The 12,224-nt window shown below is 37.0% G+C and overlaps 1 protein-coding gene across 1 annotated transcript in view; it reads left to right on the top strand.

The window, feature by feature from the left end:
• The window catches only part of LOC144443521 (lysosomal cobalamin transporter ABCD4-like), a 37,905-nt gene extending 25,854 nt beyond the window's left edge, over positions 1 to 12,051 (top strand). The window contains exon 14 of the mRNA XM_078133038.1: positions 10,959 to 12,051. Coding sequence (XP_077989164.1) covers positions 10,959 to 11,770 — 812 coding nt within the window. The 3' untranslated portion in view covers positions 11,771 to 12,051. The remainder of the gene's footprint in view (positions 1 to 10,958) is intronic.
• Positions 12,052 to 12,224: the final 173 nt, after the last annotated feature.

The following is a 12,224-nucleotide window of genomic DNA, read 5'->3' as shown; positions in this document are numbered from 1 at the left end:
CTCAACCATGGTGGATGAAAGTCAACCAGTTTTAGAAGACTTGTATTATTTCCAACAACTCAACCATGGTGGATGAAAGTCAACCAGTTTTAGATGACTTGTATTATTTCCAACAACTCAACCATGGTGGATGAAAGTCAACCAGTTTTAGAAAGACTTGTATTATTTCCAACAACTCAACCATGGTGGGTGAAAGTCAACCAGTTTTAGATGACTTGTATTATTTCCAACAACTCAACCATGGTGGATGAAAGTCAACCAGTTTTAGATGACTTGTATTATTTCCAACAACTCAACCATGGTGGATGAAAGTCAACCAGTTTTAGATGACTTGTATTATTTCCAACAACTCAACCATGGTGGATGAAAGTCAACCAGTTTTAGAAAGACTTGTATTATTTCCAACAACTCAACCATGGTGGGTGAAAGTCAACCAGTTTTAGAAGACTTGTATTATTTCCAACAACTCAACCATGGTGGATGAAAGTCAACCAGTTTTAGATGACTTGTATTATTTCCAACAACTCAACCATGGTGGATGAAAGTCAACCAGTTTTAGAAAGACTTGTATTATTTCCAACAACTCAACCATGGTGGGTGAAAGTCAACCAGTTTTAGAAGACTTGTATTATTTCCAACAACTCAACCATGGTGGATGAAAGTCAGCCAGTTTTAGAAGACTTGTATTATTTCCAACGACTCAACCATGGTGGATGAAAGTCAACCAGTTTTAGAAGACTTGTATTATTTCCAACAACTCAACCATGGTGGATGAAAGTTAGCCAGTTTTAGAAGACTTGTATTATTTCCAACAACTCAACCATGGTGGGTGAAAGTCAACCAGTTTTAGAAGACTTGTATTATTTCCAACAACTCAACCATGGTGGATGAAAGTCAGCCAGTTTTAGAAGACTTGTATTATTTCCAACAACTCAACCATGGTGGATGAAAGTCAACCAGTTTTAGAAGACTTCTATTATTTCCAGCAACTCAACCATGGTGGATGAAAGTCAACCAGTTTTAGAAGACTTGTATTATTTCCAACAACTCAACCATGGTGGATGAAAGTCAACCAGTTTTAGAAGACTTGTATTATTTCCAACAACTCAACCATGGTGGATGAAAGTCAACCAGTTTTAGAAGACTTGTATTATTTCCAACAACTCAACCATGGTGGATGAAAGTCAACCAGTTTTAGAAGACTTGTATTATTTCCAACAACTCAACCATGGTGGGTGAAAGTCAGCTAGTTTTAGAAGACTTGTATTATTTCCAACAACTCAACCATGGTGGATGAAAGTTAGCCAGTTTTAGAAGACTTGTATTATTTCCAACAACTCAACCATGGTGGATGAAAGTCAGCCAGTTTTAGAAGACTTGTATTATTTCCAGCAACTCAACCATGGTGGATGAAAGTCAGCCAGTTTTAGAAGACTTGTATTATTTCCAACAACTCAACCATGGTGGATGAAAGTCAGCCAGTTTTAGAAGACTTGTATTATTTCCAACAACTCAACCATGGTGGATGAAAGTCGGCCAGTTTTAGAAGACTTGTATTATTTCCAACAACTCAACCATGGTGGATGAAAGTCAACCAGTTTTAGAAGACTTGTATTATTTCCAACAACTCAACCATGGTGGATGAAAGTCAACCAGTTTTAGAAGACTTGTATTATTTCCAACAACTCAACCATGGTGGATGAAAGTCAACCAGTTTTAGAAGACTTGTATTATTTCCAACAACTCAACCATGGTGGATGAAAGTCGGCCAGTTTTAGAAGACTTGTATTATTTCCAACAACTCAACCATGGTGGGTGAAAGTCAGCCAGTTTTAGAAGACTTGTATTATTTCCAACAACTCAACCATGGTGGATGAAAGTCAGGCAGTTTTAGAAGACTTGTATTATTTCCAACAACTCAACCATGGTGGATGAAAGTCAACCAGTTTTAGAAGACTTGTATTATTACCAACAACTCAACCATGGTGGATGAAAGTCAACCAGTTTTAGAAGACTTGTATTATTTCCAACAACTCAACCATGGTGGGTGAAAGTCAACCAGTTTTAGAAGACTTGTATTATTTCCAACAACTCAACCATGGTGGATGAAAGTCAACCAGTTTTAGAAGACTTGTATTATTTCCAACAACTCAACCATGGTGGGTGAAAGTCAACCAGTTTTAGAAGACTTGTATTATTACCAACAACTCAACCATGGTGGATGAAAGTCAACCAGTTTTAGAAGACTTGTATTATTTCCAACAACTCAACCATGGTGGATGAAAGTCAGCCAGTTTTAGAAGACTTGTATTATTTCCAACAACTCAACCATGGTGGATGAAAGTCAACCAGTTTTAGAAGACTTGTATTATTTCCAACAACTCAACCATGGTGGGTGAAAGTCAGCCAGTTTTAGAAGACTTGTATTATTTCCAACAACTCAACCATGGTGGATGAAAGTCAACCAGTTTTAGAAGACTTGTATTATTTCCAACAACTCAACCATGGTGGATGAAAGTCAACCAGTTTTAGAAGACTTGTATTATTTCCAACAACTCAACCATGGTGGATGAAAGTCAACCAGTTTTAGAAGACTTGTATTATTTCCAACAACTCAACCATGGTGGATGAAAGTCAACCAGTTTTAGATGACTTGTATTATTTCCAACAACTCAACCATGGTGGATGAAAGTCAACCAGTTTTAGAAAGACTTGTATTATTTCCAACAACTCAACCATGGTGGGTGAAAGTCAACCAGTTTTAGATGACTTGTATTATTTCCAACAACTCAACCATGGTGGATGAAAGTCAACCAGTTTTAGATGACTTGTATTATTTCCAACAACTCAACCATGGTGGATGAAAGTCAACCAGTTTTAGAATACTTGTATTATTTCCAACAACTCAACCATGGTGGGTGAAAGTCAACCAGTTTTAGAAAGACTTGTATTATTTCCAACAACTCAACCATGGTGGGTGAAAGTCAACCAGTTTTAGATGACTTGTATTATTTCCAACAACTCAACCATGGTGGATGAAAGTCAACCAGTTTTAGATGACTTGTATTATTTCCAACAACTCAACCATGGTGGATGAAAGTCAACCAGTTTTAGAATACTTGTATTATTTCCAACAACTCAACCATGGTGGGTGAAAGTCAACCAGTTTTAGAAGACTTGTATTATTTCCAACAACTCAACCATGGTGGGTGAAAGTCAGCCAGTTTTAGAAGACTTGTATTATTTCCAACAACTCAACCATGGTGGATGAAAGTCAACCAGTTTTACAAGACTTGTATTATTTCCAACAACTCAACCATGGTGGATGAAAGTCAACCAGTTTTACAAGACTTGTATTATTTCCAACAACTCAACCATGGTGGATGAAAGTTAGCCAGTTTTAGAAGACTTGTATTATTTCCAACAACTCAACCATGGTGGGTGAAAGTCAACCAGTTTTAGAAGACTTGTATTATTTCCAACAACTCAACCATGGTGGATGAAAGTCAGCCAGTTTTAGAAGACTTGTATTATTTCCAACAACTCAACCATGGTGGATGAAAGTCAACCAGTTTTAGAAGACTTCTATTATTTCCAACAACTCAACCATGGTGGATGAAAGTCAACCAGTTTTAGAAGACTTGTATTATTTCCAACAACTCAACCATGGTGGATGAAAGTCAACCAGTTTTAGAAGACTTGTATTATTTCCAACAACTCAACCATGGTGGATGAAAGTCAACCAGTTTTAGAAAGACTTGTATTATTTCCAACAACTCAACCATGGTGGATGAAAGTCAACCAGTTTTAGAAGACTTGTATTATTTCCAACAACTCAACCATGGTGGATGAAAGTCAACCAGTTTTAGATGACTTGTATTATTTCCAACAACTCAACCATGGTGGATGAAAGTCAACCAGTTTTAGAATACTTGTATTATTTCCAACAACTCAACCATGGTGGGTGAAAGTCAACCAGTTTTAGAAAGACTTGTATTATTTCCAACAACTCAACCATGGTGGGTGAAAGTCAACCAGTTTTAGATGACTTGTATTATTTCCAACAACTCAACCATGGTGGATGAAAGTCAACCAGTTTTAGATGACTTGTATTATTTCCAACAACTCAACCATGGTGGATGAAAGTCAACCAGTTTTAGAATACTTGTATTATTTCCAACAACTCAACCATGGTGGGTGAAAGTCAACCAGTTTTAGAAGACTTGTATTATTTCCAACAACTCAACCATGGTGGGTGAAAGTCAGCCAGTTTTAGAAGACTTGTATTATTTCCAACAACTCAACCATGGTGGATGAAAGTCAGCCAGTTTTAGAAGACTTGTATTATTTCCAACAACTCAACCATGGTGGATGAAAGTCAACCAGTTTTAGATGACTTGTATTATTTCCAACAACTCAACCATGGTGGATGAAAGTCAACCAGTTTTAGAATACTTGTATTATTTCCAACAACTCAACCATGGTGGGTGAAAGTCAACCAGTTTTAGAAGACTTGTATTATTTCCAACAACTCAACCATGGTGGGTGAAAGTCAGCCAGTTTTAGAAGACTTGTATTATTTCCAACAACTCAACCATGGTGGATGAAAGTCAACCAGTTTTACAAGACTTGTATTATTTCCAACAACTCAACCATGGTGGATGAAAGTCAACCAGTTTTACAAGACTTGTATTATTTCCAACAACTCAACCATGGTGGATGAAAGTTAGCCAGTTTTAGAAGACTTGTATTATTTCCAACAACTCAACCATGGTGGGTGAAAGTCAACCAGTTTTAGAAGACTTGTATTATTTCCAACAACTCAACCATGGTGGATGAAAGTCAGCCAGTTTTAGAAGACTTGTATTATTTCCAACAACTCAACCATGGTGGATGAAAGTCAACCAGTTTTAGAAGACTTCTATTATTTCCAGCAACTCAACCATGGTGGATGAAAGTCAACCAGTTTTAGAAGACTTGTATTATTTCCAACAACTCAACCATGGTGGATGAAAGTCAACCAGTTTTAGAAGACTTGTATTATTTCCAACAACTCAACCATGGTGGATGAAAGTCAACCAGTTTTAGAAGACTTGTATTATTTCCAACAACTCAACCATGGTGGATGAAAGTCAACCAGTTTTAGAAGACTTGTATTATTTCCAACAACTCAACCATGGTGGGTGAAAGTCAGCTAGTTTTAGAAGACTTGTATTATTTCCAACAACTCAACCATGGTGGATGAAAGTTAGCCAGTTTTAGAAGACTTGTATTATTTCCAACAACTCAACCATGGTGGATGAAAGTCAGCCAGTTTTAGAAGACTTGTATTATATCCAGCAACTCAACCATGGTGGATGAAAGTCAGCCAGTTTTAGAAGACTTGTATTATTTCCAACAACTCAACCATGGTGGATGAAAGTCAACCAGTTTTAGAAGACTTGTATTATTTCCAACAACTCAACCATGGTGGATGAAAGTCAACCAGTTTTAGAAGACTTCTATTATTTCCAGCAACTCAACCATGGTGGATGAAAGTCGGCCAGTTTTAGAAGACTTGTATTATTTCCAACAACTCAACCATGGTGGATGAAAGTCAACCAGTTTTAGAAGACTTGTATTATTTCCAACAACTCAACCATGGTGGATGAAAGTCAACCAGTTTTAGAAGACTTGTATTATTTCCAACAACTCAACCATGGTGGATGAAAGTCAACCAGTTTTAGAAGACTTGTATTATTTCCAACAACTCAACCATGGTGGGTGAAAGTCAGCTAGTTTTAGAAGACTTGTATTATTTCCAACAACTCAACCATGGTGGATGAAAGTTAGCCAGTTTTAGAAGACTTGTATTATTTCCAACAACTCAACCATGGTGGATGAAAGTCAGCCAGTTTTAGAAGACTTGTATTATATCCAGCAACTCAACCATGGTGGATGAAAGTCAGCCAGTTTTAGAAGACTTGTATTATTTCCAACAACTCAACCATGGTGGATGAAAGTCAACCAGTTTTAGAAGACTTGTATTATTTCCAACAACTCAACCATGGTGGATGAAAGTCAACCAGTTTTAGAAGACTTGTATTATTTCCAACAACTCAACCATGGTGGATGAAAGTCGGCCAGTTTTAGAAGACTTGTATTATTTCCAACAACTCAACCATGGTGGATGAAAGTCGGCCAGTTTTAGAAGACTTGTATTATTTCCAACAACTCAACCATGGTGGGTGAAAGTCAGCCAGTTTTAGAAGACATGTATTATTTCCAACAACTCAACCATGGTGGATGAAAGTCAGGCAGTTTTAGAAGACTTGTATTATTTCCAACAACTCAACCATGGTGGATGAAAGTCAACCAGTTTTAGAAGACTTGTATTATTACCAACAACTCAACCATGGTGGATGAAAGTCAACCAGTTTTAGAAGACTTGTATTATTTCCAACAACTCAACCATGGTGGGTGAAAGTCAACCAGTTTTAGAAGACTTGTATTATTTCCAACAACTCAACCATGGTGGATGAAAGTCAACCAGTTTTAGAAGACTTGTATTATTTCCAACAACTCAACCATGGTGGATGAAAGTCAACCAGTTTTAGAAGACTTGTATTATTTCCAACAACTCAACCATGGTGGATGAAAGTCAACCAGTTTTAGAAGACTTGTATTATTTCCAACAACTCAACCATGGTGGATGAAAGTCAACCAGTTTTAGATGACTTGTATTATTTCCAACAACTCAACCATGGTGGATGAAAGTCAGGCAGTTTTAGAAGACTTGTATTATTTCCAACAACTCAACCATGGTGGGTGAAAGTCAACCAGTTTTAGAAGACTTGTATTATTTCCAACAACTCAACCATGGTGGATGAAAGTCAACCAGTTTTAGAAGACTTGTATTATTTCCAACAACTCAACCATGGTGGATGAAAGTCAGCCAGTTTTAGATGACTTGTATTATTTCCAACAACTCAACCATGGTGGATGAAAGTCAGGCAGTTTTAGAAGACTTGTATTTCTTAAAGCAAATTCAAGATATATTCATATGTATCTTCACAATTATCACCATACGACATATTTCAGTTACCAAAGTTTTTTTACCAAAGCCATTTTGCAGGTTGGAATCACAAGAGGGTATCCCAAATTTGGCAAAGTAATGTCATGGCCACTGATCTTATGACTTTGTTTGTGGAATGTACTGTTTATATCGATCATACATGAAGCTGTGAAGAAAATACATAACTTGAAAGAAATGTGTGTTCTTCAAAAAGTACAACAGTGTCTGTTTTGATCACTTGCAGTCAAAAATAAAACTACAACAGGAAAAATGTGGAAAATGCTACAATACGTACTCCATTAGTCTGACCCTCACTTTCAGTCTAAAACAGCTGGTGAACAGCGCCCCCAGTAGTCAAATCATGACAAAATGTGGCGTATTGATCATACATATGTGTATCAATCTTTATTATACTCTACACACTGCAGCAGAGTGTAGTACGATACAAACTATTAAAAAATACACCACTCACAGTCAAAGAGCACAAAGATGTATACAACAAACACCTTTCATGAAATAATTGATCATGTAAGTGTGTTAAGTGAAATATATATAACAAGTTATCTGTGACACTAGTGAACAGACCCTGACAGATTAATAGATCATATCAGATGGTGCTATGATGAATATGTGTTCTATTAACAGGCCCTGGAAGACTAACAAGTCATATAAGACATTTCTGTTATACAGGTGTTTTCTATTAAACTCCATTGAACTTAGGGCTTTTATTTGATGTATAACATTCTATAGTAAAGTATGTAGTTTCACACACAATAAATTCACCAACAGGAGACTATGTGTACATGAAAGAAATAGCACTTGAATAATCCTACATGAACATAAATAATGTACAAAACCAGTGAATGTTGATTCACAGAAAAATAACCCGTCAGACATCAGATCAGTTTGTGTTGTCCTGAGCTTCATTTAGTTTATACATTATTGATCTAAAAGATGGCTGACTGTAGCAATGGTACACCACTCAAATCAAGATGGCCAACTACAGCAATTCTCCACTCACAAATCAAGGAACAGAAAAGGTGACATCTTAAAATAATCCAATATCTATGACAACTCAAACTTTAGGCAAAAGAAAGGAAGCGAGCATATTTTTGCACTTCTCAACAACCAATTTTTACAAAGTCATTGTTCTGCTTACAATTTCATATCTGAGATCCCCAATAGTTATAGACCCTGTAAACTAATAATATGGCTTTAATGATAGGCATGTTGACTAGCAGCAGTTACAAAATTACTAAATGGCTTCCTGTAGCCATGGTTACAATATTACTGATTGGCTTCCTGTATCCATGGTTATGGCCAACTGTTGAAATACTAGTAAGTCAGTATGAATTATATTATTTGATTATTGATGTTCACTGTTGACACACTTGTACAAACATGCAAAACAAAAATATTATTGAAGATGTCAAGAAATGAATGGCAGCTGCAAAGAACAAAGACCCTTGTGTCAAGTTACTATAAAATCCCTGATATTCACAATACAGAGATATAGAAGTTTTTGTTTTATTAATGTTGCCACACTCAAATTTGAAAATATTCTTCAAAAGTGTTAATTCCATAATTGTTTACAGATTTACACTTAACATTACCACTACACAATGACATCTAAATTATACACTGTATGTCTCATTGCCTATTTTACAAAAAGATATTTATCCTCTTAGCCTCAAAGTAGAAGTCCAACTAAATGTTTAATAGAAACTTTGTACAGTGTTTGTTTGTTTGTGAGTCTTTGTGCGTTGTTTGTTTTGACTCTTCCCATAAATCACTGCCACATGTCAATTTCAGATGAAAAGAAACAATTTGATGAGTAATTTGTATATTTCATGATTTTTGATTTATACGTAGCATTTTGAAGATACATTTAAGTTTGTGTTGCCTTGGTAACAGTAATAAGTATGGAGGCAACTGGTATATTAGTCTATCTGCTAGACCTTGGATGTTCTTCCGATACAATACGACACATGACCGAACATCGATATCGAGGATTTTCGGGCAAGCCCTCACTGCGAACTTCGTTCGCTTATAGTATCGAAAGAAAGCCGGAACGTCTAGCAGCAAGACTACTGGTATATATAAATTACTGGTATAAATTTCTTTTTACACTGACAAGGATGATTGAATAGTTAGCAATTGCTGCTACAGCCATCTCTCTGTTTGGCTATAGAGTTCATGTACAAGATCTGAAACACAACATTCACCTGTGTCTCAGTCCATACAGCCATAGTAGTATTTGGAAGAACATGACTGTGATACTGTGTGATCCCACAATAAAGGTGTCTACTACCAGTAATCATTGTACAGTACTGCATGATTACTAACATAATCAAGTCATTGCTGATTTATCTCAGCTTTTAAATACTTGTAGGAATTCTTTATGAATACTGAAACTGGTTTAAAACTATACCAATATTTCTTTATACTATTTGATTGACCAATCAGAGATATTCATCACTGTGTGAATTTAAAACACACATTAGACATTCAATTTTGTAAAGTACCATTGAGATATATGATTTCGCACGTTTCGACAGTATGGTATCGAAATCACTGTCTTGATGTCACATGTTTTAACAGTTTTCCAGGCGGGGCGCATGTTGCGATGTTTTCTTATTGGACAGGGAAAGGCAGACAGTCCCATCAGTTGTGATTTATGAGGGTGGTGGATACCATGTGCTTGTGCTTGTATTGAGTGAACACTTCTAGACAGACCTACGAGCTGCACAGTTCACGGACCTTGTACATCAATTTTTTATTTTCGTTATTATTCTCTCTCACGATGGCTACTCCCGTACAAACCATTAGCAGTGCAGAGCTTAAGATTCTGATAGAAACGCAGGTAGCAGATACCGTGAAGAACGCCAAGTCCAGCCTGCTGACAGACTTAGAAAAGCTGATGTCAGGACGACTAAATACACTTAAACGTGAATTGTCAGTGTCTCAAGCCGATCTATCAGAAAGTCACTTGACACTTATCAAACAACTGAAGTCCAACGACCGACCGGTCTTCAAAAAGAGAGGAAACGAGGAACAATACAAACACAACCAACGAATCCAACAAAATCTGGAAGAAATCGATCGACTGGTTCAACCTCTTAGTGACGTTTGAGATTACTGGACAATGGTCCTGTGAGGAGGGAACAAAGAGCTCCACATGGAGAGAATTAGAGGCAGTTTTCAGAATCTTATCAAGCCTCAAAGAATGCCTGGAGGGCAAATGCATACAATGGTTTACAGATAACCAAAACGTAGTTCGGATACTACAGGTTGGCAGTGTCAAGGTGAACCTGCAAGAGATTGCACTGAAGGTGTTTGATCTGTGCATGAAAAGTAACATGCAGGTTACCCCAGAGTGGGTCCCTAGAGAGCTCAATGAGAAAGCAGATCTGTTAAGGAGATGTAAAGATGCTGATGACTGGAGAATTAGTCTTGAACTATTTGCAGAACTAGATGAAGTATGGGGGCCCCATACCGTTGACAGATTTGCAAGTAACTATAATAGTCAGTGTCAAACTTTTAACTCTAAGTGGTGGTGTGAAGGCACCAGTGGTATTGATGCATTTTTGCAATTCTGGGGCACCGATAACAACTGGGTGGTTCCCCCACCTAGACTTGCATTGCTAGTATTTAAAAAGCTTCTGAAAGATAGAGCTTGTAGTACGATTATTCTACCAGAGTGGAAATCAGCCCAGTATTGGCCATTGTTAATATCACTAAAGAAAGATCTATTTGTGAAATCCATTCATGTTCTGCCGAGGACAGGTTCGGTCATAAGAGGCAAGGGGTATAATGGGATTTTTCCACTGCAGCCGCTTGGCTTTAACTTACTAGCCGTACGGTTTATGTGGCATAATTGAATAAGATGCGTATTTCTTTGCAGATCTGAATCTCAAGCAAGCCGTGGACAGTCTAATGGATGAAGAAGGTATTGAAGATTCGGCACTGAGAGCATTAGGGGAAAAGATGTCCACACTGATTCCATTGTCAAAGAGTGAAAATACAAGTCGCAAATATCGGAGATATTTCTCACGGTGGACTGCATTTATAAAGGACAAAAAGGGTCAAGCATTGCCTGCCTCATCTATTCATGTTGCATTATTTTTAACACATTTATTGGATACAGGTTGCTCTTATAACTCTATCAGTAGTTTTGTATATGCCATAAAATGGGCACATAATCTTTCAGCACATCCGGATCCCACTGTTCACCCCTTTGTAGTGAACATGTTAGAAACCAGCAAGAGAATGAGTAATAAACCACGAAAAAAGAAGGACATACTATCAGCAGAACACTTGAAAGAACTTTGCATGAAATATGTAGACAGTAAAGACATTTTAGTCTTGAGAGACCTCACAATGATTCTTTTCAGTTTTGCCGCATTTTTAAGATTTGATGACACATACCATTATGTATCACATTGGGGTCATTCCCATCGCCATAGTCTATATATATCTTTTGTATTGTTAATTTGTTTTAATTTGCGTTTTCATGGTACTGTGGTGAGGTCCAACACCACACCTCGAACCCGATCATGCATAAGCAAATGGACTACAGGTTTCAGAGATTTTTTTCCAAATTTGTATGTTAAGGTTTTAACCTCTGTTTTTCCTGGCTGGCATGATAGGGTGTTGACAGGTTTGCTCTGTACCATGCACAGTAAAAAGACATACTGTTATTTCAACTTTTGTTAAGTTTGCGTATGCATAGTACTAGTGTGCATTTATGATACTTATATCAGTTCATGTCTCACATCTTGAATAATGGTCCAGCCGCTCATCTAGGGTCTGGCTCTCATCATCTCATATTCTGTTTCTGAATATATTGCCTGTGTGTTTGTGTCTGGTACATAAGAAGGGTGGTAGTTTGTTTGTAGTGGAATTCAAGACTACAATCTACAAGTTAGTTAGTTACTCAGTAGATTATACTGTCATCTAGTGGTCAGTTGTAGCCAACATGTCACTTTGAAGTGAACTGTAGACCATGAATATACTGCCATCTAGTGGTCAGTTGCAATATGAAATTAGTTGTTCTGAATAAAGATCATTGCCCATAGCATCAAAATCTCAATGGTACTCTGAACTACATGAACTCATTCAAAATAACTTTACAACATATAAATGTTGGTGCTCAATACAACAGACAAAA

This window comes from Glandiceps talaboti, chromosome 2 (assembly GCF_964340395.1).
Source record: "Glandiceps talaboti chromosome 2, keGlaTala1.1, whole genome shotgun sequence".
Classification (NCBI taxonomy): Eukaryota; Metazoa; Hemichordata; class Enteropneusta; family Spengelidae; genus Glandiceps; species Glandiceps talaboti.
The sequence above is the reverse complement of the archived record's forward strand: the minus strand, read 5'-3'. Positions and strand labels throughout refer to the sequence as shown.